Source organism: Lampetra fluviatilis, chromosome 13 (genome assembly GCF_964198595.1).
Source record: "Lampetra fluviatilis chromosome 13, kcLamFluv1.1, whole genome shotgun sequence".
NCBI lineage: Eukaryota > Metazoa > Chordata > Hyperoartia > Petromyzontiformes > Petromyzontidae > Lampetra > Lampetra fluviatilis.
In genome coordinates, this window is record NC_136287.1 from 10,857,532 (window position 1) to 10,884,339 (window position 26,808).

General features: G+C 46.8%; 1 protein-coding gene across 1 annotated transcript in view; it reads right to left on the reverse strand.

Moving 5' to 3' along the window:
* Positions 1-26,808, reverse strand: part of MAMDC2 (MAM domain containing 2) — a 44,007-nt gene that overhangs the window by 4,070 nt on the left and 13,129 nt on the right. Inside the window, exons 4-11 of the mRNA XM_078861899.1 lie at positions 22,137-22,218; positions 20,112-20,255; positions 15,176-15,291; positions 13,483-13,626; positions 8,714-8,810; positions 7,533-7,670; positions 5,867-6,180; positions 2,813-2,909 (exon numbers count right to left, since the gene is read on the reverse strand). Coding sequence (XP_078718025.1) covers positions 2,813-2,909; positions 5,867-6,180; positions 7,533-7,670; positions 8,714-8,810; positions 13,483-13,626; positions 15,176-15,291; positions 20,112-20,255; positions 22,137-22,218 — 1,132 coding nt within the window. The remainder of the gene's footprint in view (positions 1-2,812; positions 2,910-5,866; positions 6,181-7,532; positions 7,671-8,713; positions 8,811-13,482; positions 13,627-15,175; positions 15,292-20,111; positions 20,256-22,136; positions 22,219-26,808) is intronic.

A 26,808-nucleotide genomic window follows, 5' to 3' on the forward strand; every position in this document is an offset into this window, starting at 1 on the left:
CAACTCTGTCGCCATGAGAAAATCTAAATTATTGCCCGAACGCAAATTAATATTAAGAATGCGTTTCATGTCACAGAAGTCGGCTCAGGCAGATTCCTTTTTTGACTGACCATGGTACAATTACAATTAAGTTGCAGAGCACCTGAATGCATATCGGATGACTGTTGCAATCACATGTAAACAGAAAATGATATTCATTCACCAAACCGGCACCTCTCCTGCCATTAACACTGTCTTGTATATTAAAAACTAGTAATAAAATAAGGCCCGCTGAAAAGAGCACTGTGTTCATTTCAATTGGTGGTGCAAAAGAAAACTAATTATGTAAAGATACATCAATTCATCTATTGTAATCGATACGTATGCTCGCGACACACGCATTGCATAATTCATGCAGAGGTGATTTATGATTTATGCCCATGACATGATAGCGTGAGTTTTAAGTTAATGTACAAATGCGTCAGGAACAGTGAAAAATACACATGCAAAATGTTTGGGAAAATAATGAGCCAAAATTTTTTTTTAAATACTTCATCCGAAACGTGTACACTGGCTAACGCTTCCTTGCCATGGCTGTACACCCTGGTCCATTAGATCTCCTCGATTCAAGCTTTGCATAAGTAAATATCTCTGAAGCTCTCCAGAAGTTTCACCGGATGCAGTTGCAATCGCAACCTCTGCTTGACTTTCATCGCTCGAGTGGAACAGCGTGACACGCCTCCGCACGGCATCGTCACGTAGACGCGGGTGCTGAGCCAGTCGCTGTAAAACGTCGGTGGGGACATTTGGAGATTGGCGGGTGCTCGCCGAGCGCTTTGTTCGTGAAAGTTGATCCTGAACCAACTACACGTGGCAGTGATGGGTGAAGGAACTCTCAAGTGCATTGAGCACAATGGCTCCATTGTGTAAACACGAGGTTAGTGAGTTTAACACGTAGGCTTTCGCGACCAATATCAGCCATAATAAGAGTTTTTGGGGGGTTAATCGCATAAATATGAATGTGTCGTCAAACCCGCCGCCACCCGACACAGCCAATTAGTAAGGTTTGTCACGTAAACAAAACGTGTCAATTCATTACTAGTTCAGCACACCGATGTTGGACAGTAAACCCACAGCATTTGCAATTCGAGTATTGTGACGTTTCACCGGTAATTACAACCAGCCTCATCAGGCGACAGCCAGAAGTTGTGGAGAAATATTCCCCTTTCGGCCAAAAATGTCGCACGGACATGATTTGTTTCATGAAGAGTTATGCCGTAAAATACCCTCTAAAGTTCGCTTCAGTGAAGGACGTTCACGCCAGCGGTGGCGTGAGCAAGCAACTTGCAGCGCGGCACCTATATCGATCGCTCAGCGGGCTGCTGATGCGCTAAGCATTCATCCTCCGCGAGTCACTCTGGCGGATGAGACCATTAAACGCCAACCGGAGATTGAGTCTGGAGAACAAAGTGTCCCTTTGCAGGGAGTGACGAGACGTAAACTCTGCCATAAACACACCCTAAATGTGCCGAGTCACTCTATCAGCGTAGCTGAGCAGTGCCCTGCGACTGGGAAAGAGTCATAGGCAGGTGCATTTAGCAATTAACAAAAACGTATACTCCTCTGTGCTGTGTGTGCCTTGAAGAATCACATAGCAAAGCTGTCAATTAAAATAACATAAACCACGTGGCTTATCAGCATTTTATGTCGAACGAGTATTTACATTTTTTCGCAACTTTGTTGCTGCGTTATGCAGCTGTAGGTGTATCATGATTCCAATGGCACTTCACTCCGAAAAAAATAAACACCACCCCTTGATGCGCAATGTCCATACTTTGGACACATTATGAGGACCTCTGGATTAGAGGAATCGGTCTTGGCTTGGGAATTGAGAAGGTAGCAGGGGCAGAGGTGGACCTCGGAGGAGGTGGATGGATGACATCAGGAACACCGCTGGCCTTACACACTAACCCAGCTACGAGAGGCAGCGAGAGACAGGCAGTGTGGCTGGCGGAGTCTGGTCATGGAGGTCACCAGAGGTCGTACTCGACCTGACGACACAAGTTGACAAGGTGATGCGCATGTCCCAGCTTTCTCTGCAGTGCAGAGCTGTATAATGCAGCAGCAGTTGGACACCATATGAATCCAAATTGCATTGTTTTATGGAGATGCACTGTATTCCATTTTAGTGTATTGGGGAGTTTGGGTTTGTGGGTGGCAGACGAAAATATGAGACATCTGTAGATTGTTTCTTAGGTGGCCATGAGCTAGAGGTGGAAATCCCACTTTCCTGTGATGAGATGAGGTCTCCTTGTAGGACAACCACCGTTAGTTTTCCGTAATTTGATACTGATTTCATCTACCCCGGAATGGATGACTGGCTAAGTTGACCCTAGCCAGGACTTGACCTCAAACGTTTCTGATTGGGAGTCGAGTTAGCTTACCACGGCACCACTCAGCCCAAAGTAAAAGAAAACTCTAGCCATGCCATGGGCAGAAATAAACTACATTTTGAATGTTAAAATCAACTCCTATGCTAAGGAAACATTATTTTAATAATTGACTTTGATTTATGCATAGTATATGACAAAGGAACTGTAAACGTTACACTTAGGCAAAGTGAGCAACTAAGAATATACAAAGGAACAATAAATACAGAGACATGCAAACAGAATGGTGAAAATGAGCAAATAAAATCAGCTCTGAAATATAATTTTGACAATTGATTGCATTGTTTTTGGAGTGAACTCATAATCGATATGATCTAGATACAATGCAAAATCAAACTGAAGTGTGAAGCATAACAGCGTGGTGTGGAGTTTCGATTGAGTACCTTTACTTTGCATGCAGTTGCCATGGGTAAGAGTGATGTCATCCAGAGATATCTTTCCACAAAGCAATGGGCTGAAGCAGTGAACCACAAACATGATCTGCAATGAGAGCACAGGAATACATTAAATGACTGCACTGAATTACACGTGACATAATTGCTGTATGTGAAACTGACAGCCATCTCAATCCGAAGGTGCTTGATGATAGGGCGAAACACGTGCATTTTTCTTTGAGCTGGTGATCTGGATAAGTTGTTTCAGTGGGGGGTGGCGATGGTCATACGTGTAATCCCAAATGAGTAATTTGAAGATGCATTTGCACCATCGGCAGGTGTGGGCCAATGCCAGTTACATTGTACGGCTATGCTTTGGCTCTCGGAGGAAACAAGAGAACCCGGAGAAAACCCATGCCGAGCACGGAGAGAACAAACCAACTCCAGGGAAAGGCCCCCGACTCAGGAATTGAACAAAGGCCCTTCTTGCTATGAGTGTCACACCGCTGTGCCAATTTGTCACACTCAATGGCAACAATGCTGCTACCGATGACGATCACAGTGACAATGGCCATGATTATCTTTAATCCTAGTGATGACCTGGCCAGCTCGCTTTTGAAAAAGAGCTAAAAAGCTCAGTGGGCCTTACCGAGTAAAATAAAAAATAGCAAAGTCTCTGCGCGGTGTGTATTGAATTTTTTACAGGCTATAGTTTATCTTTAGAAAAAGCACACCAATCAACCATCATATTTCAGCAATCCCCATGAACTGTTTGGTTGTAAAAATAGCTGAAGCATGAAACACTTTATACAAGATGATGAGTGATTCTGTGTTTTTTTTCCTGCTGCAGTAGTGTCATGTGAAGAATTGCAGGAGTCCTGTCAAATATAACCACGTCATGCTGCCCAAAGCACACAGATATAACGGGTTGTAACGAAACATCAACTCTCCAATAAATGTAGATTCTTAAATTCATGATGCATGTATCAAATCACGTGCATAAAAAACCTACATTTGTATTCAATTTAAATACGTGTACGTTGTATGTGACCGGCACACGTGACCCCCCGCAGCTACTTAAAGGCACTACCATTCACTGCAGTGCCAAAAATTGAACGCGACTTGAATTGAATCGCCGGTGACAGTGGTGAATCATTACACTGCTAACGTATGTGGATGTAAAATTCTTACACTGTCAGTATCGGTGTTCGTCATAGGGTTTTGGGTGATGATTTTGGAATGGAAGCTGAGATGGAGCGATGGGACCGGCTCGTGCGCAGCAGTCAGACGGATCGTGGCATTTCAGGGCCATGTGGGATTGTCAGAGTGTGGGGTAGGGTTTCACTCATCGGTGGAGAGAACACGACCGTTGATAATGATGATGAAGAGCTAGCTGAGAGGAGGCACCATGCGGACGTGGACTGAACACCCTTCTACAAGGGATGATCACCGATGGACAAGCACAGGTGGATGATAGTGTGGGAAACAGAACTAGAAATTTGCAGAATGTACGCGGGTCAAATTGAACGCAACTAAAGCGGCAAACCGCTCTTAACAGAGAATACACAAGTGGCAGTATATAAATAAATACGAGGGTATGGGCTCTCCATACCATATTCTTAGGTTTTTTTTCGGTAAAGTCACGTAGGTAAAACATTAAAATTAATAAAAGTAAAATAAAATAAAAATCACGACGTTTCGGAGGCAACACAAGCTTCCGTCTTCAGGTGGAACCGTCACAGCCACGACAGCTGTATCAAGTAAATGAGAGATTGCAGGAGCTACCACTCCGTTTATATAATGGTTGGAGAGGGGGGAAGGGCCAAGTACAGCACACTTTTTATTCATATGGTAAGGTGAGGCTTAAGAGGGTGAGCCTTTGTTATGGAGAGGTACGGTTTGTGACTCAACCTGTGAAAAGGAGAAAACAACTGAACATGGTAAACCTGTAATAGTTGTCTGTCAAATAAGATTGGCCAAATAAGTGTAGTTAAATCTTTTTTGCATGGTCAATCGTGGCTGTGACGGTTCCACCTGAAGACGGAAGCTTGTGTTGCCTCCGAAACGTCGTGATTTTTATTTAATTTTACTTTTATTAATTTTAATGTTTTACCTACGTGACTTTACCGAAAAAAAAACCTAATAATATGAATCCTTGCAGTCACGAAAGCTTCAAATCTAGAATTCTCCATACCATATTTTTATAATAAATCCATATTTTGTCCATCAGGTTATGGGCCTTCTGTGCCAGTATTTTTCAGCAGCATTTGTTAAGCGGGAAATTTTTTGATTGGTTTTGACTTAATAAGCTTCATCAGCAGCGTGTGGCCCAAAAAATAAATAATGCTGGGTTGTCTTGTGTCGCAGGCAAGAGCTCTCCAGAGAAGTAAAACTCTACATTAGAAATTGTTGATAAAGTAATATGATCGAGTAGGCTATGAACGTTTTTAACCAAAGTGTTTCATCTGTTGTTGGGTACAGGGCACAAAATGAAGTGATTGCGGAAATTAATTCAGTGGCGTTTTCTTGCACGGTTGCTTCCCTGTTTCAATTTGGGTCAGGGTTGGGGGGAGTTAACTATCGATGTTTCAGAGGGACAATCCTTCATGGGTTGGTTGACACAACTCTTGATGGCAAAGCAATTGTGATACAAGAGGTGATCAGGTGGTGCCGGAGTAGCTAACCGTGATTAAACTGGGTTCTCAAGTTAATTATCCCAGCCAGGCCACCAATAACTGCACAAAAAAAATCCTGAATTTTTTTTTCACTTTAATTGGCTTAATTCCAGCTCTAAGATTTACAAAACATCCGTTTGATTGCCACGTGATGAACGTGTGTAGATAGCAATGCGATCGCTTGAAGGGATCTCACAAGAAGTTCTGTGAAATCCGTTTCAGCAGGCCATTTCCCCTACCACGCGGGGGGGGGGGGGGATGGCGTGACATAAAAAGCCACCCCGGTGCAAGGGTTTTCGAACGGACGCGTCAACCCGTGGACGTGATGGCCGAGAGCACGACACGTCCCGTTGGTACGACGCGAGATCGGCCGACGACCGACGCGCACCCGATGCGGGTGCGACCGCCGGACGTTGATCTCCGCCTGCAGCCAGCCGTGGTCCGGGCGTCTCGCCGAGCTCCACAGCGTCTCCTCGGCCGCCACCGCCGCCGCCGGCGCCGCCGGCTCGGGCCGCCCCCGCGTGAAGCGCGGCGCGGGGACGTCCCACGCGCGCACGTGCAGGCGCGTGGCGGCGCGGGCGGCGCCCGTCGTAGCGCGGAAGAAGCGCAGGCAGTACTCGCGCTCGGGCGGCAGCTCCGGAGAGACGAGGCGCGCGATCGGCTCCCGTGACAGCGCCCGTCCGCTCGCCGCCGCGAAGTGACCTGCACGCGGTCCCGCGCGTGAGCGGCCGCACACGATAAAGATTCCCCCGTGAAGCCTCGACAGACCGTTGGGGGCAAGTGGTGCTAGCGACGGGGGTGGGTGGCCAGCACCACGTGGTGGCAATGGTTATAGGTTGCTCCAGGTATTCATTTGAGGCTCAATCGACCTTGGGGCGGCCCAGGACTTGGGCCCCACGAGTGCACTCACGCGCACTCACGCAGCATTCTCAAAAATCCAAGTGACGTTCGGCTCAAATGTGCATTAAGTCGCCGCACGTCTGCTTGTTTACAGCCCTCAGCCAGCGGCGGAAATTCTACATTCCTATGACGGTGGGCGAGTCTCTCCATTTGACAACCTCTGTTGACTTCCCCACACAAAGTGGTACTCGTTTATTGACCGTGGAAGAGCCATGAGGCCGAGTCAACCCCCAACCAGGATTTGAAGTGGCAAGCTTGTGATTGCGAACCACTGGCTCTACCGCTGAGCTGCCTGGTCGCAGTGAGGCTTACGAGCCGTGCTGCTGCTGATTAAAAACATGGAAATGGGGTGTAAGGAGGGGGGGAAGTGTAGTATGTACTCGAGTTTCTGCGGTTCGTGTAAACGCAGTAATTAGTGGTTGTGTTAGCCCAACTACACCACTCAGTGGTACCTACACAGAGTATGCCAGAGGAGGCCAGGCAGCTCACTGAGCCAACATCACTGAGATCCTAGGTTGGAATCCAGACAGCCACTCACGATTCAACCAGGTTCTCTGGTGTTAAAACTCCAGCCACCAATGACATCTTTACAAGGCGTAACGGTGCACTGTCTGGTCGTGGCCAATTGAAGTGCTGCCAGAAGTACTTGCGTAACATCGTCATCATCATCATCCTGATTTAATAATGCACCGTTCCCTATGAGCGTTCACGACGGAAGGGGTAAAGATGAATCATCCCTTTACGTGAAAGTCAGTATCCCCCACCGCCACCAATAGGGAAGGTGGCAGGGATAATGTACAAATATAATTTGAATGTATATTGCTTGTAAATGCAACATCACAAAATACTCGGTCGAACAGGATGACATGGAATATTCTAATTATTTATCTGCTTGTTTGTGCGTGATGAACTTCTTTCGCACTGTACGTAGCCAAGCATGCTAATCGGAGGCCGCTATTAATTCGGGTATTTATTTTTTATCTGGGGATGGAGACAGTCTATCATGAGCAGAGGCACGGAGGAAGGTCTGGAGCCTGGAATTTAAGAGAATCACGAAGTCGACAGCACGGAATGGCTGGGTGGGGGAGGGCAGTACAACAGGGCAAGAATCACGTGTATTTTTTTAAATGTCACATGCGGCACGAAGGTTTCACCATAGCCCGTCGTGTGGTCTCCCTGTGGCGTGGTGTAAGTAGAGCCCGAGCTGAACTTCCAGCGAGAGTTCCCCGGCTGTTGCTTCCAGTAGCAGAAGCCGTTCTCGAAATCGCAGTCCGTCATCTGCTTCAGGAAGCCTGTGCAGCCGTCAGCAGAGCAGAGGCGTGGACAGAGGGCAGCACCACAACGCTAAACGGTCCCCGGTTCCACGCGCGCCGCCCGGTCTGGAGTGAAAATAGTCGAGCGTGAAAATAAGGGCCAATCAAACAAGACGTGCATTAATGCGGACAGCTTAGAAAAATGTCCAGTTCCTTCATTAGCTTCTGGGAAGAAAATTAGTTCAATACGATAGCAATAAATCATGATCTCTGTACTGTAGTGTTAAACGGAATTGCACCAGAATACAATGCAAGCGATTTGATCGATATTGCCACTCCATTTGCATTCAAATAAATTACGAGCGACTTCAAAGCAAAATGTTTACATCGTAAGAATATATTTCGTGCATGAGACTGGCTTGATTTGTTAGAAAGCAATAACGCGGATGAACTTTAATGCATTACATTTTTTGTGTAATTAAAAAAGCACCTGCATGTGCAGTTCACAAGTGAGCTAGCTGAAAGGGCCGTCCTTGGCCACGGCATGGAAAACGTCCCCAGTTGCTGGTGGAGCCGGATTGACGATGACGATCAGCTCGTGTTGGAGACCCATGACCAAAAGGATGGCCTCTAATGACGAGCCAATACCATCGTGAAGATGGCTACAGAAGCCGTATACTTGCTACACCAACTGACATACAACCATTCATCAATGCATGCCGTGTCAGTCGTGGGGGTTGTTTGACCATACTTCACGGAGGTGGTCAACGCAGATGCCTATCTCATCGGGATCTTCATTGGTAAAGCTGTTACTAGTTTAACACGTAGGCTTTCGCGACCAATATTATTCATAATCAACGTTTTTGGGTTTAGATCGCGTTATTTATACGTGTCGTAACCCTCCACCACCCGACACGGCCAATCAGTAAAAAAGTGTCACATTGACAAAAGACAAATTGTTCACTGCTTTAGCCCACCGGTGTGTTGAAGCGTGAAACCACAACATTTACAATGGTCCCCTTCTAAGCCTTAATCCAGCACCAGGGTGAATTTTGCTCAGCCAAGAAAGGCCGTGGTCTTGCCTTGCTTCTCTTCTTCGCAGGGACCCGGATGGAATGACACGTCGTCCAGAGCGACGAAGCCTTTGGACGAGCCCAGGACGGTCCCCTCGAACACGACCTGTGGCAAGCAGGGCCCGCGTTAGCGAGCAACAAGCGTGCGAATGCACTGAGAGGAGTATTCTTCAGACTCTCCCCCTCGCACGAAACAAGGGCCCCCTGCCTAAAATGTTTGCCTGGTACGTAAATGTTCTTCATCTGTAGGGCAGTGTATTGAAAAAATGTGTTGAGTTTTTGTCATAAATGAAGGAACGCTTCACGGGGAAGTCAATAACTTGCCCCGCCACAAGAAATGAGGAATTTCCACACGGGCGGTGACATGGCCCCATCTGTGGCGCATTCGCCGGTTGTTGCAAAGGTTCACGGTTTTGGTTACCGACAAACATACGCAGCCATCTACACCACACTGGACGTGTGCCGGCCTCATGGTCAAAATTTGCCTGGCAGGACCCTCTTGAAAAAGTAGTCATGAGGCTCGGCGAGGCTTTCCTGAGTCAACAGGCGTGATAACAAAACAAATCAGGGTCTCTATGGGCATTGAGTGCCAGCGCATTGCATGTTGAACGGGGAGATATTTAGATTTGTTTAACTTTGATGACATTATACTCAATTAAAAACAAACACAAAGTTAAGCAATGAAAAGCACGCGTTGTTTTTCCGTATCAATTTCAACGGTGTGAGAGCCGTGCATTTTCCATCTGTAATTCACCGCAGTACCTGCCCCGTCTTCAACAGAGAGACTGGGTTGTATTTATATTTTAAAATATTACTCTGCCCCAAGATGAAAGTTGATGTCCCCAAAAGGTTTTGACATTGTGGCTCTCCTTTAAAGATGCTGCCTCAGAAGCACCAACAACAACAACAAAACATCCACGAGCCAAGGCCAAGCAGTGAATAAAAACTCATACCAGGTGAGAGCTGGCAGCCGTGAGCCCACGCGAGATGAGCTCTCGATAAGAGTGGTTCTGTTTCTAAGCGACACAGCGCTTTTTGACAACATCTTTGAGGAATGTCAGGAACACTTACGTACCATTACGACGATCCACGGTGTGTGAGATGTTAACTGCCTCGCCTGGTATGCAGGAGGTCGTGGGTTCGATTCCAACCCTGACGTCTGCATATTTGGAGTTTGCGTGTCTCTCTCCCCGTGGTTGTGTGGATTTTTCTCCGGACCCTCCGGTTTATCCCTCCACATTAAGAAACGGGCGTTTAGTGTATTTGGTTTGCCATACATTTCCACGTGATGAGCCACTTCGTTGAGCTATCATTTGTGGCCAGTTTGCTTCTGAAAAAGACCTAAATAGCTCAGTGGGCATTACCTGGTAAAATAAAAATATAATTTAGCTTAGTTTTCATGGCCAATCATTGAAAATAATGGAACGACCACCCCCCTTCCACAATAGGAATGTGGAATTTCCTCTAATGACTCTGGGTCTCAAACAGGAGTGGGTGCAGCTCCGTTGCTTGTGTGAGCACGGAGGCGTTTGGATCCGTTTGACTTTGGAAATGTTCCGTTCAATTTATGAACAAGCTAAATTAGCAAAAGCTAAGCAATACAGATCAAAGATTTGCACGTAATTTTTCTGGATCAACAACCCTGCCAATGACAAGATGGTTAAATTAACGTGAACAAAAAAATAACTCAACACATTCGGCAATAACAGTGCCTTAAAAATGAAACACATGTAACAGGTGACGTCGTTACGGCTAAGAAAAAGGACCGTCACCCGATATGTCACCTGTGATATATATTTGTTTTAATTTTTGTGTTATTGACGAATGTGTTGTGTTTTATTGTTAATGGTGCTTGAGCCAACGCAGCATCACCAAATAATTTGTCGAACGAGGGTTAAATAGTTAAACCTTGCAAGAACCCAATTAAAATATAAACCTGAACTGTGGGGTCGTGGGGACGGAGTAGAAGGGATGCATTCTGGGAAGGGCTGACAACCAGAGGTGTGCCACGATCAGAAATTGTAATGAAGCTCAGAGAGCAACTGCGCCAATAGAGCCATGGCGGTGGTTTCCAGACAGGGCTTGGTGACTCGTGTGGATATATTACACTCCAATATCTGCTGGGCTGTAAGGTGGCCAAGATAGAGCGGTGTAATAAACGGAGCAATGGATCAATCTGTGTGGACCTTGCGACTGCTATCCCCTCAAATGCAAAGCATCTTTCTCCAGGTACACTTTTTTTGCTAATGAAATGTATAAAAAAAATCTATATTTTAAAAGCAATTGGCAAAATGGCCAAATGCAATAGCCTCCTGAAAAAATAAGTACCGAGTCTAATTTAGGCATTTCTTGATAAATAACGATCACTCGATATTGATAACCTCGTAAGGTTGCAACATCATCAACATAGCACAGACTAATCGTTGCATGTAATAATTATAATTAGAAACTTCTAATCTAGATCATTAGATTTGTCAATTAGAAACTTTAAATCTAGATAATTAGATTTGTCAACAATTTTTTTGAACATCAGCCTCTATTTCCAGTCCAGCCTAAAAGCCTCAAATTGAGACTTTGAAAAACCACAATGTACTCACATGTGCCAAGAGTGTTTCTCTCAAACTTCTTTAACCTGCTGGGCTTACGGCTCACAATATTCAACCCGTACCAGTCGGTGAAGGCGGCTGGGAGAGAGAGGGGTGGGGAGGTCCGAGAGGGCGAGGAATTTGCCTGTACTGGAATGCAGGCCCAATCCATCATCCTGGCACAGCCCATTGCCTCCAGGTGGTCTGAGGAGCATGGCAACCACACCTGTGGCAGGGCTAGGCAGGTAGACAATGCCATGAGGGCTAGTGCAGGCACCAACAAGTTGATTGTCCCAAGGAATGTAAGGTTACTCGAATAATGTCTGGCATGGGGCGAAGTTGGAAGTCACGAGTTAAAATCTCAGCCAAAGGGATAACGAAGCCTATCGTATCCGTAGGGTCAATGAAAACAAGTACAACGCTGTGCCAGGGTCAACAGCGATCGTTCAATGGATGAACTGTTCCTCAAACCGTGTCCGATCGAAGTGTGGCAGATGCAGCTATTTAAAATCACAAACGGATAACAACGGGTCACGCTGTGGTGTGAATGCGGTGAAATGCGATCTGTTCATCACTGCGCTATGAACCTGATCACTGTCGAACGTCAACGGCGATTTATAATTCAAAAAGTCCTGAGCCCCCCCCCCCCCCGCCCCCCCGCCCCACTTTAAACTTCACCAACCTGCACTGGCCAGAGTCGTGAAATTTTGCCCAACAAGCCCAGGCCTACACTATGGGAACCTCATTTGCCAGTAAAAATATGATAATTGGTTTTTTACCCTTCTATCTGGCAACAAAACTGACACCTTTTTACAAGGAGTCATGTTTGCATAGACCGCAATACCTGCAGTCATAATACAAACAAAAGACATAACTCTGATAATGTGCACTGTCCTTGAAGTTGATTGGTCCACACCCGAGACAGCTTTCCTTAGAGCCTAGTCTCACATGGGTTGGACCAGATGACGCCAAAAGGCGCACAACTCAAAGACAATGCACCATCAGAGTATGAGAGCTCGGGGCAAGCATCTACACTATGGGAACCTCATTTGCCAGTAAAAATATGAAGGGTAAAAAAACAATTATCATATTTTTACTGGCAAATGAGGTTCCCATAGTGTAGATGCTTGCCCCGAGCTCTCATACTCTGATGGTATCCGTAGGGTCGATGAAAACAAGTACAACGCTGTGCCAGGGTCAACAGTCTTTGAGTTGTGCGCCTTTTGGCGTCATCTGGTCCAACCCATGTGAGACTAGGCTCTAAGGAAAGCTGTCTCGGGTGTGGACCAATCAACTTCAAGGACAGTGCACATTATCAGAGTTATGTCTTTTGTTTGTATTATGACTGCAGGTATTGCGGTCTATGCAAACATGACTCCTTGTAAAAAGGTGTCAGTTTTGTTGCCAGATAGAAGGGTAAAAAACCAATTATCAAGCCCAGGCCTGACTGACAGTGTGGGGGAGTCCTTCAACAAGTAGATTGACACATATGTTCTGAAGATTTAAATATAAATGGTAATGTGCCAGGAGAACAGGCATTCAATTGCGTAAAGACTTTCACATTGACCTTCATTTAGCCAGGGAAGACTCAATTGAATCTCAAGACCTTATTCAGGTTTCCTGCATGGGACATTCAGCCAATTCTGTCTTAAATTGTTATAAGCATCGACAATAACAGGACTGCCCCGATAAAGACACAACCAGTGTGGAGGAATAGCGCTCAAATCTGCACAGACTGCTCAGCAATCTGCTTGCTGTACTATGACTTGCTTACCACCTCACAGCCATGCAGATAGGTGTCTAATACATATCCCAAATGTCTGAACGATTATGCAATCCGCCCTCTAGAGCAGTGTTTGCAAGTGCCCACGTAATTTCTGAGATACGTTGGCTGCGTTACGGAGAACACAGCTAGAAAATACGTTACCACCACTGGCTTACATCCCAGGGATATGAAGAATTGAAATGTTGACTCTCGGAGAAGGGGCATTTATCGTTATCATTCTTATTGTGCTTTTGAAAGGTACAAATGAGGCGTTACTCCTCTTCCCTCGATCGTACGGCCTTGAACGCTTTGCTCGCGACAAACGTTGACAATCCTGAAGCGCTCGCCGACCCCTTGCTCTGGCGCAACGGGCGGACTGATTGAGCGACGGGGCGATCGCCGGCGGCCGTCGCGAAGGCGCGAGTTGCCTGGAAGGGGTGCGTCATTTCCAGATGCGTCGACGCTGCCTCCCAGCTGCCCAGGGTCGAACCGGCCCAGCGCCACAGCTCGTGGACGTAGCCGCCAGCTTCCCGCGCACGCACCATGAGGCCATCCTCGCCGCCACCCTCCACCTGCACGGGACGTCCACACAAGTTCTGGGTCGGCCCTCCTCTGGGAGCGTTTCAGATGTCGGTCGCCACCGATATTAGCCGTGGCCGTAAATCAAAATCAGGTCCCCTGGGTTCGGAGGGTAATTGGCAAACTACTGCGCCAATGCTAAACATTTTTTGTTAAATAACACTGGTCAACACACTTTTTCTGGCATAAGGTATTCCAACGGTTTTAAGGTAATTTTGGGGTGCCGATTCCAAATCTGGCATCAGTTTTTGTCTATCACATCAGGTTTTTGAGATATTAAATATTGCATTTTCAATAAAAACTGCAGAAGAAAAATATTAAATAAATGTGGATACCTACATAAAATGATATTATAAACACACTATCCTAAAAATACAGCACCATATTTTAACATTAAAGCAGTCACTGACTCGCAACAACTTGCAATCATAAGTGACGGAGTTAATTTCGGGTAAAATCAATGAAAATGGGGTATGCCGATAGCATACAAATTATGTGATAGAGCAAATCTGAGATCAGATTTGGAATCAGCACCCTGAAATTAGTCTAAAACAGCTGCAAAAGTCCAGGCCAGAAAATTTTTTATTTTTTTTGTTGACCAGTGTCATTACAGTACCAATTCTACAAGAGAATTGCGACACTGATACAATGTATCGAATCGCTTGGAAGGGGATAATTGTTCTCTCTCTTGGCTGGTACTCGCAGGGTGGCACCACGGAGCTTGCACACAACAGCACAGGAGTGTGCGGAGTGAAGTGCTGCCCCCCCCCCCCCCCCCCCGCTGTGTGGAGCAAAGGTCACTTCTTGACTTAAAGCTTTCGTGACTGCAGGAATTCATATTCTTTGGGTCTTGCAGTAAAGTCACGTAGATAGGTTCAAAGAAATAATTCTTAAAAACTACGACGTTACGATCGCAACACAAGCGATCGTCATCATCTAATGACGATCACTTGTGCTACGTGACTTTACCGAAAGACCCAAAGAATATGAATATGAATTCCTGCAGTCACGAAAGCTTTAAGTCAAGATTCATCCTGATTGTCAAGTCAGGTGATGACGATCGCTTGTGTTGCGATCGAAACGTCGTAGTTTTTTTATAATAATTTTTTTGAACCTATCTACGTGACTTTACCAAAAGACCCAAAGAATAATCAAGAGGGGGAAATAAAAATTAAAAAGGAGTCGGGGGGCAGCGGGGTTTGTTTACAGCAGCGCTGTAGTATCAGAGGGGCTGGGGGGGATGAGGCCCCCTGCTGAAGGCTCAGCCTCCCGAATCATTCCCACGGTCAAATCAAAATATGTCGGTGCAATAACTAACACCAGTGGAAGCCTATCGTCACATACACAGAGCTAGCGGAATGCACGAGGCACAAAAGGAGACCATACCTTTACTCATTGTATGAAGCGTTTAACATTTGTTAAAAGCTCAACATTGACTGTGTCGTGGCCCCCTTAAGTTTGCATAACCCCCCCCCTCCCCCCATTTCAACAAAAGGTTACCGCTACACGTGGCTGGCTAACTGTGACCCTAATGGCCCTTGCCTGGTAGTGAAAGCGAAGGCAGCCCGGTTGAGGGTCGTTCACCATCGGGGAAGCGAGGCGCGCCGTGCCTCCGAGCCCTTGGGTGCCATGCCAATTCACGAGCAGGTAGTGGTGACCTGCACAACAAAAACACAAAGACAAAGTTCATCTTCTTGGTTCTTTCGGTAAAGGCACGTAGACTTTACCGAAAGAAGTCACGTAGACTTTACCGAAAGAACCAAGAAGATGAATCCCTGCAGTCACGAAAGCTTTAAATCGAAATTCAAAGACAAAGTTTTCCCCGCGTAACCAGAACAGGCTGTTGGGGCAAGCGCTGTTGGCGAGCGCCTACAAAAGGCCGGTGGCCAGCACACCCTGTGGCGACGTTTACACGCCGCACTAGGGGAGACCGAGCACCGGTTTAGGTAATCGTCACTGGTGTTGGTGGTAGCCATGAGCGGGAATTGAACTCGGGTGGCCGGGGTTCGTCGCGCAGCGCGCTAATTACTGTGCCACACACACACCCCACACGCTCACGTCACCCCGATTGCCCTCCGTTCTAGTGCAGGCACAAATGTTACGACGACAACAACAACAACAACAACCGCGCTTGTCCTGTACAGAATGACAGCTGCGTCTGCGTCGGCCGCATGACCTCATCCCTGAATGTGCAGAAATCCAGTGCTACATCGCAGGCAATGAGTCACTCCATATCATTCGTGATATAAAAAAAATTCGTGTAATCTGAGACACAATATCAAATAATGCATGATGAGATATTAAAACAGGCCTGCATGGCATTATGGGTAAACCCATAACATCCTGCTCGAACCTGATAGCCAACGGCGTGTTTTGTGTTACAAATTTTCAGTGTTTTTTCGTTTCCCACTTGCTACATCAAAAAAACTACATAAGCAACAAACGAAATTATTTGTTGCACACTGAAACATCTCACGATGCAGGTTTATACATGAAATTATAATGATAATTATTCCTATGTCTGCAGCACAACATTAACTGGTTTGTTTCCTATTAATTTGTGTTTTGTTTAACTTAACTTACATAAGGCTCGGCAAAAAATGTTAAATGAAGTAAATTTACAGTCTAATAAAATTCACGCTGTCAAGATGTTCTTTCTCAAAGTCCCTTTCGAAGTGCAGTCTCTGAAACTGGTTGGCAATTGGACAAATAAGGTAATATATCGTAAACAGCTCATGGGCCACATCTGTGGAGGGATTTTTTTATATTTTCAATGTGATCAGTCTCCTTAATCTTAATGAAATCTGGAAGGGACTTTGCTGACAACCGTGATAAATTTGATGTCACTCCGATTTAAAATGCCAAATTACACAAGGGAAAAACACACACACACAATAACCAACAGCAACAAAAACACACGCGAAGACCGCCGTACAACTCACAAAGACTGCTGGGGCAAAGTGCTGTTGGTGAGCACCTATTAAATCCGGCACGACACACAAGGGGATGTGTGCAACCAGCACCGTGGCTGGCCACCTATCTCTCCGCGGTGCTGGTGAGTGTTCGTGGTACCCGCTAATCATTTATAACGAGTGGACCTATGGGGAGGCCAAGCAGCAGTTCAGATATCACTCATCACTTGTGTGAGCAACTGGCAGTGAGTCAAACTCAAGCCGCCAGGTATGAAGCGAGTTGCACGAAGCACTGCACCGCCAATCCGCGTGTATGCAACTAAAAAAGTTTATGCACACATTTCACGTTACAGACTGTTGGGGCAATTTTCTATAAGTTAGCGCCAATCAAAGGCGGCACAGCGAGCAAGATACCACGTGCACACAATTACCCCGTCACGTTTCCCTCCCTACCACCCATCAGGTACTCATGTTATACTGGTTGGTCGAGAGAAGGCTATGTTCGTATTCATATTTTCAGATTCCAGTTTCTAATCATAGCCAAGTAGGGGGCAGCGGGTGATGCCCCCCCCACCCCTCCGTTTTGAGATTACTAAAATGGCTAAGTTATTGTTGTTAGAAGAGAAAAAACATTAAATGTTTTTATTTTTAATGTCGGGCTCCATGTTAAAATCTTGAAATTTTGGGACTGCCTTTCCCCCTGGAAAGTGTCTAGATCCGCTTACGTTTCCACTTGGTGTCGTGGTGCAGTGCACGGACAACTCACCGTCACAACCACTCACGCAAACCCATCATCAAGTGACAATACTCTCTGTTTACCAAGCCACAGTGTTGTCGGTGATGAGGCACAGCCAACAAAAAACGGCCGTCAGTTGAAAACAAGAGAAAAATCACTTCAAGTGGATTAGACGCCGAGGCGCCTGCGAAGGGTGTTTATAAATCAGCGTGATGACGGGGTGAGCGGGGTGAGACTGAGGCTCCACTCTCAGCTCAGAGGGACAGACGACGATAACGAATCATCGTGTGGGCGGGCACATGGCTCTGCAGGTCACCGTGTCAAAGCTCCGGCTCCCGAGTCGCGGACAACTGTGTGGTAATGATGCCCAGCCGTGAAAGAAGTTTTAAAATATCTCGAAACTTCCCACCCCCCCCGACCCCCAAGAGGAGCAAATTATATAACCGTTGTTAGATTGAAAGGCTCTGCGTCTCGGAAAGTGTTATTTTTTGTCCAGATTCAGGATGTTTTGCTCATCAGAAAGGAGTGCTGCAGGTAAGTGATGCATTTGACGGGGACGTATTTTTTTTGACGTTGAACCTTTGCCCGCTTCACGTTGCCCCTCGGTGTTTGTTTTCATTCGCTTGCTGACGGCGCCAGAGAACTCCTGATATTAAAATGGTTTAAAATCCCATCGCTGAAAAAGGAGGGGGGGGGAAGAAGCAATTGTGGGAGCAGCTCACCCTGTTGTTGCCCGCGGTCTCAAGAACAGATCCTTACACTGGCTCCTACCTACCTCTCCCTTCTCATCTCACTCCAACCCCCCCAACCACCCCTGCCATGTGTCCATGTGTCCTCCGCACCAGAAAACCAAGGCCTTCTGTTGAAACCTCCAGACAACCTGCGCTCAATGGGAGGAGGTCATATTCTTAGTTTTTTTCGGTAAAGTCACGTAGGTAAAAAAAAAGTAAAAAATCACGACGTTTCGGAGGCAACACAAGCCTCCGTCTTTAACTTTTTAAAATCCTTTATATTAAGTTCGCTTGCTTGCTTAGGACCGTGCAAATCTTTCGGTCGTTTTTTAACCCACTTCCCGTGATCCAATCGAGTTGACATTTTGCACACAGACTCGTTGTGCGTGACATTGCATTTTCGTGAAGAAAAATTTCCTAAATTTTACACTGTTTAGGGAATTTTTTTTATATTTAATTACCAATTGTTTCATGCTGCCAGACAATCATCTGACCCATAGGTGGCAGCCATCTTAAGCCAGAGGACGAGAGGACTCTAGCCGCCCCGATGCCACGCATATAAAGGATTTATAGTGAAAAACTTTGTTTTTACGGGTTTACTTGTTTTTACCTACGTGACTTTACCGAAAAAACCTAAGAATATTAATCTTTGCAGTCACGAAAGCTTCAAATCTGGGAGGAGGTCAGTAGATTCCCTCGACTGCTCCCGTCGTCTGGAACGTTCTCTGTGGCCTCACCAGACGCTCTCGCGTGACGCTCTCCTCTGCCTACGATGGACTCATTCCCTCCATGATGGACTCATTCCCTCCATGATGGACTCGTTCCCTCCATGATGGACTCATTCTCTCTATTCTGAACTCATTCCCTCCATGATGGACTCATTCCCTCCATGCTGGACTCGTTCTCTCTATTCTGAACTCATTCCCTCCATGATGGACTCATTCCCTCCATGATGGACTCGTTCTCTCTATTCTGAACTCATTCCCTCCATGATCGGACTCATTCCCTCCATGATGGACTCATTCTCTCCATGATGGACTCATTCTGTCCATGATGGACTCATTCCCTCTATGATGGACTCATTCTGTCCATGATGGACTCATTCTCTCTATTCTGAACTCATTCCCTCCATGATGGACTCATTCCCTCCATGATGGACTCATTCCCTCCATGATGGACTCATTCTGTCCATGATGGACTCATTCTCTCCATTCTGAACTCATTCTCTCCATGCTGGACTCATTCTCTCCATGTTGGACTCATTCCCTCCATGCTGGACTCATTCCCTCCATGCTGGACTCATTCCCTCCATGCTGGACTCATTCTCAGCTGCACTGCATTGGAGTTTATTTGTCTCCTGCCTCTCACAACTCTCATAGAACCCCCCCCTCTTCCCCCAGCCCGCCAACAGAGTGTTGCTGCTGATGCCGTGAAGCACTGCTGTAGCAACCAAAACCCTGCAGACGAGACTCGAGAAGGTGAAACGAGTCCACGCTTTGCCTGCTGGTGACATATGCTGGGAGGAAAACTTATTTTCCCGTGCGGCAATTGGCCAATGGACTTAACATAGCGAAACGCTTTTCCTTGGGATAATTCGTGTAACTAAGTGTCTAGACGCCCTATGACCAAATCACCAGACTTTTTTTCCCTATCGCACTAGATCTCGGAAAGCTGAGCAGGATTGAGCGTGGATAGTGCTCGGATGGGCGACCACCACGTATTAAACAGGTGTTATAGGCTGCAGCAGAATCCATCGTTTTACTGTGCTAATATGCATCGTCTATGCGTCCCTCGTTCTCACCAGGCCACACGCCGACCGGCCATGTGAAGCATGGTCAAAGTAACCTCCACGACCCCGCGCAGCAGGGAGAGGCTCGGTATACCTATTAGCTCATTGAAAACAACAAACACAGGACCGTGCACGTCCGTGTCTCTAGAGCAATTGCGAACCCCGATCGTATTGTGCGGTGGTACCGTTGACGTGCACTGACGGAGCTGATGGCCCACGTCCATGGAGGACGGATCGACGGGGAATGTCGATCCGAGGTCTTGGCGGTGGCTTTTGCGTTCGTGACTTGCGGTCCGAGTGAGCCACTCACCCTGCTGGCTCAGGAAGCTGTCGTGGTCCATGGGTCGGTTGTAAAGTGCCGGGTAGCGTCGCCCGCCCCCTCGCATGGCCCACGACGCCTCCTCCTCCGCCTCGTTCTCGTAGCCGCACAGGTGCTCCTCCTCGAAGCCGCACGCTGCACTCGCACGGCGGAGGCGGTCACCGCTGACGAGCCTCAAGCACACCGATCGTACGGCACGCCGAGTGTGGAGACGTATACAACGCAACTATTTATATTTCACCCGGTAAGGCCCACTGAGCTATGTAGCTCTATTTTAGAAGAGACCCTGGCCACAAATGATAGCTCAACGAAGTGGCTTATCATGTGTAAATGTATAGCAGCCATATACTCTAAACGCATGTTGATTCTAAATGTGAAGGGGATTAATTGGAGGACCCGGAGAAAAAAATCAACACGACTACAGGGAGAGAGACATGCAAACTCCAAATATAGAGGAGTCAGAGTCGGGACGGAATTCACAACCTCCTGTATACCAGGTGAGGTATATTCTTAGGTTTTTTCGCTAAAGTCACGTAGGTAAAACATCAAAATTAATGAACATAAAATAAAATAAAACAAAAAATCACGACGTTTCGGAGGCAACACAAGTCTCCGTCATCAGGTGGGACCGTCACAGCCGAATTAGCTGCATCAAGTGAGGCAATGATTCAAGATGTAATCCCTTATAAGCAAGTTGAAGGGGGGAGGAGAGGGGGGGGGAGCTCATCAGAATGTTAGTACAACTCATCGGCTTATAAGGGATTACATCTTGAATCATTGCCTCACTTGATGCAGCTAATTCGGCTGTGACGGTCCCACCTGATGACGGAGACTTGTGTTGCCTCCGAAACGTCGTGATTTTTTGTTTTATTTTATTTTCATTAATTTTGATGTTTTACCTACGTGACTTTACCGAAAAAACCTAAGAATATGATTCCTTGCAGTCACGAAAGCTTCAAATCTAGAACCAGGTGAGGTAGTTGACATCTCGCCACCGTGGCACAGTATGCGTGAGCACAAAGAAATGCATGGAAAGTGGAAATATGCAAACAAAAAATACCTATACAGCTGAAAATGTGTATTACAAAACACTCTGTACCTAAATCTTGACTTAAAGCTTTCGTGGCTGCAGGAATTCATACTCTTTTGGGTCTTTCGGTAAAGTCACGTAGATAGAAAAATAAAATAAAACTCACGACGTTTCAGGTGAAAAAATATATTTCTCCTGCCTCAGCAGTTCGCCTGCTCTATTTTTTCAGACGATTGCTTAAGTTGCGATTGAAACGTCGTGATTTATTTTTATTGTTCTATCTACGTGACTTTACCGAAAGACCCAAAGTGTACTCTTTACCTACCTGAATAAGAGATACATAAAAATAGATTTACACGTGAATAGGTAGGTGTCATACATGCCAACGACTCCCTGTATAGCTTATAACAGACTGTTGGGGTAACTGCTGCTAGCGAGCACATCGTAAGGCAAACACGGGGGTGCTCAGATAATCAAAGTCGGTCCTCCGGCTTGCAGCGCAGCGTGCTAACCACTGCGCCACCGCTCCCCAGACGTAACGATAACGATGCCCTGCATGGCCCAACAACAGACTAGTTTGGGCCAGTGCCGTTCGCGGGAGCGCACACTTGCACACACGATACCACCACCTCCACAGGTTACTCGAACCGGCCATCAAGAACAGAATGACCCCGTGACATCACGGTAATACAACCCCTGCCCTTTTTTTGACTACGCTCAAGAAAATGCCGTGTCAGAAGTAAACGTCTCGGTGAGCCAAAACCACGAGCTATGGGGGGTAGAGAGGAAGCAGCACAAACGAGACTTGGGGGTAGGGGAGTGCACAGGAAAGTTGGGTCACTCATGGATAGGGTGGAGGTGGGGGGGTAAACAGCAGCACTTACACAGAACACGACAGGAGACACGGACAATCACAACCACATGTGTGGCCAGAAGCGATGGGGGGGACGGGCTGTGTAAAGCGAGCAGTGGGGGGCGAGTCTCACCCAGGCAGAACCTGTCCGAGAGGCTGATTTCCTCTATCGCCACCACCACAGCTCCCTCGCTCAGCGTAGCCTCGAACACCAGCTGTGGGAGTAAGGAGGCGGTGAAGGAGACGGCGCGTGTCACGTGGCGGCTGCCCGCGCCTGTCATCCGGTGACACGGAGGCGAGGTTGGTGGACCACGGGAGAGACGTGGCCATTATTTGAAAGCGCATGTGCACCAGGAGGGCCGGAGGTTTGCTGTTCATTAGCAGCAGTAATGCAAGTAGGTTTTTCACCGATTTTTTAAAAAACCTATTCAATTACTAAATGTTAAAGTACCTCTCTGCTCGGGGGGGGGGGGGGAGCAGTGGTGAAATGCATTGTGCACTGATTTGTGAACTCGGTGACTTGCGTTCGATTTCCAGTCACGGTAAACATTAGCGACGAGTGATATCCGAACCGGTCCCTGGACGAACACTTTGCAAGGGCTGGTATGGAGCAAAAGAAGTTAAACGTATGTACATACAAGCCAGCAGTGGATGAACAAAGTGGTGCAATTATTTGTTTTAAATGAACCTCCACGCTCAAATAATTGTGGAGCTTCATCTCCACTCGCGGTCCTGAGCCAGTGGTGGAAATCCTAAATCACCTGTTTTGCAGACCCAAATCACCATGTGCTGCAATCTGAGGTATGTAAATGTATTCTTGGTTCTTTCGGTAAAGTCACGTAGATAGAAAATAAAAATAACAGATAATAAAATAACAAAAATATAATACATTGAAAATAATAAAAGCAAAAAAAAACCCACGAAGTTTCGATCGCAACACAAGCGGTCTTCATTTTTATTTAATTTTATTATCTGTTATTTTTATTTAATTTTCAATCTGCGTGACTTTACCGAAAGAACCAAGAATATGAATTCCTGCAGTCACGAAAGCTTTGAGCATGTAAATGTGCTATTTTATTCATCTTGGAGGGACGGTGGACTGAGCTTGGACTCGGGAACCTGACCTGAAATCACAATCTCACAAGCGGCGTCATTGTTGCTCAACCAGTAATTACCAAGTGCCCTTGTGCGCACACAATCGTTGGGCTTTGCTTATCTCCACCCCTACCAAGGACCGAAATGCCACATTCCTACGGCAGTGCTTGGTCACTCCGTAGGACGACCACTGCTGACGATGCGGTTATTGCCAGCTGAGCAGTCTAGACTCAAACCGACGTGCAAAAAAGACACGTCTCACTGCCCCCAGACGATTAAAAAAAAAACAGAAACGTGCATTGAAACACAACGCAAATGCGCACGCACTTCAGCGGAGTGTTACGCGGATTTCAGTGTTGTTTCTTCAGTCGGCATGGGACACGTTGGCACCCTTCCACGGCGTTACAGTGTCTCTGCAGGCTCCCGTCTTGGCCACGGTACGGCCACCGCCGAACCAGCGCAGGCAGCGGCAACATCTGCAGCGGCGGTAACTCCACGTGGCACCCGGCCAGCCCAATGCCCTAAATCACCCTTTCAATTAATAACCGCCAAAATGGCAGACCAGACGTTCTGCTCTCTTACACGCCCGTATAACCTACAGAGGTGAAATCTGGTGGTTAATGCAAACATGATTAGCCGAGGTATGCCTAGCTCTGCGATCTTACATTTACTTGCAAATTCCATCTCTAGCCCCGCACACTTACCCTTGGGTTGTGCCCATCTCAGACCTTTATAACCTTTGGCTGCAGCAGCTCTCTCGCTGCATTTCTCCCTGCCTCACCTGAGGACGATTGTTTGTGTCAGAGGTGGGACAAAGTCATTGTTGTGCAAGTCACAAGTAAGTCTCAAGTCTTTGCTCTCGAGTCCCGAGTCAAGTCGAGTCAAAGATGAGGCAAGTCCAAGTCGAGTCTGAAGTCATCAAAATCATGACTCGAGTCTGACTCGAGTCCAAGTCGCATGACTCGAGTCCACACCTCTGGTTTGTGTTGCGATCGAAACGTCGTGAATTTTTGAAAAATCATTTTATTATTTTTTCTATCTACGTGACTTTACCGAAAGACCCAAATAGTATGCCTACAATCTAGATCTGAAGTTTGTCTACAGAGATTGTTGAAGCTGCTTAGTTTGTTGCCCTTCCCCCCGCACCTTCGACTAGCACGGTTGGCTACGTACGTTGCGGAAGAAGTTCAACATAGTACATACATGCATACCCTTCTGCCCCTCTTGCCGTCATTGCACCGGCCCACTGGGCGAACGGCAATTCGCCTGGCGAGTTCGTCCTCGAGTTGGGCGCGCACGCACTCGTCAGGAGCCAGTTTAGCTGCAGGCCGATTGAAACTGAGTTGAGCTTTCGAGTTGAGCCGAGAGTGTGATGGGCCCAATGGGGAAGGCAAATCGCGTGAGCAGCCCCCCGTCAACCCCTGCTGCTTGCCTCACCCACAGCTCCTACGTTGACAAAGGGGCTTGGGTCTGACAACCTGGATGGAAACGTTTAAGCGCGTTGCTGAAATCGTTGACAGGTGCCCACCGTGCTGGTGTCGAATTGCGACGGTGGTTGGAATTGGTGGGAAGCCTCAAGCCAACACAATTATGAACTTATAACACGAGTCATGCCGTTATTGTTTTTATTTTTTGGTGGGGGGGGGGTGGCAGTACTTGCTGAATTCACAAACCCAATCTTTGGAGACTGACACGGTGACTCATGCTGTAAATAAAAGACAAAGATCCCCCGTAAAGCCTTCACAGACTGTAGGGGCAAGTGCTGTTAGCGAGCACCTATGAACGCCGGCACGGCACACGAGGGGGTGGGTGTCCAGCACCACGCCCGGCCGCCTTTGTCTCCCCAGTGGCGATGATTACACACAGCACCAGGTACTAATTTGAGGCTGAGTCGACCTAGGGGAGGCCCAGGACCGGTTCAGATGATCGTCACCGGTGTTGGCTAACCGCTACACTACCGCTCCCCACAACGTGATAACCACTGGCACACACACACACACTGATGCAGTTCTCGTATTTGGCTGTAGTTAAAGAATTTCGATAAATTGTAGAAAAGTTAAATAAACAGCAGCTCTACCTTGTGAAACATGTTAAATACATGCGCCTTTTGGCGTCATCTGGTCCAACACCACGTGAGACTAGGCTCTAAGGAAAGCCGTCTCGGGTGTGGACCAATCAACTTCAAGGACAGTGCATACATTATCAGAGTTATGTTTTTTGTTTGCATTACGACTGCAGGTATTGTGGTCTATGCAAACATGACTCCTTGTAAAAAAAAGGTGTCAGTTTTGTTGCCAGATGAAAGAGTAAAAAAACAATTATCATACATGCCTGCGTGTATGATACAATGCAACATTTCTACCAACAAGAAACATGTGGGATTCAGTTTCCAGATACTCATTGTGAGATCCGGCCAAAAGTCACTGAGCTGGGTGACGACACTGAAGAAACCCGTGAAACTCGAGACAATGAATGTGTGCAAATGTGACAGCTGACACGTTCCTGAGCTCATATAATGCATGCTGTGTGGTTTCACTGCTTTACACGTGACATCCTATGACAGCATCTGAGAAATGTTTCAATAAACATGCAGTTTTCGTCATAAAATGTATTTTTCTTAGCATTTTTATGAGCTACAAACATAGAAAGAAAGAACAAAAAGGCGAGACACGCAGGGACACAATGTACATACAAAAGACTAGGATACCCCGATGTAGCCTGGATAGATTGTTGAGACAAGTGTTGTTAGTGAGCGCCTATTAAGGGCTGACACGGCGCACAAGGGAGTGGTTTGGCCAACTCCAAGTCCGGCCACCTTTTTCTGATCAATGCAGATGTTTACACACCGCACCGAGTACTCATTTAAGGCCGAGTCTACCTCGAGGAGGCCCGGCCGTGCGCTAACTGCTGAGCTGCCGATTTGAATTACCTTTTCACAATGTTTTTTATTCCAGTTCAGCACAGCGTCTTGTGAGGCGATCCCATTGGGATGATTACTCAAATTGGAATTGTATCACAATCGAATGGTTCACACCAAACGTGGCCGTTCAAAGTCGGTCTTTACGATGCAAAGTGTTCAGAATCCTGGGGGTGGTGGGATTGACTGGAGGAGCTATGCCCACGCTTAATGAATAGAGAGTGCGGGGCAGATATGTTGCGAGTGAGCATTCATGGAATTTCCATGCACATGTATTACAGGAAATTGCTATAAATACTACATATGCTTGTCTTTTTTTAAATGCTCTACTCTGGTGTGCATGTAATGCATAATGTACAGCATGTGGAAGGGGAATATGCTTCAGGCCGTACATACATCCATAACAGAGGTTTTTTTTGGGTTAGATCGCGTAAATATATAAATGTGTCGTTAAAACCCGCCACCACCCGACACAGCCGACTAGTAAGGGTTGTCACGCAAACAGAAAATGCCAATTCGCCACTAGTACAGCACACCGGTGTGTCGGAGAGCCAAGCCACAACATTTACAATCTGAGTACGACGTTTCGCCAGTAATCACAACTAGCTTCATCAGGCGACAGCCAGATTTGGTCGCGAAAGCCTACGTGTTACACGTACGTACATGCAACTGGTACATATGCACAGCCCTTTTGCCAATCCACTGCTGGATGAGGGCTGCCCCACGCCATGCCAGCCAAGGGGGTAAGCTCACAATAACGTCACCACGCTGGTAAGTCCGAGTTGGTGATGGC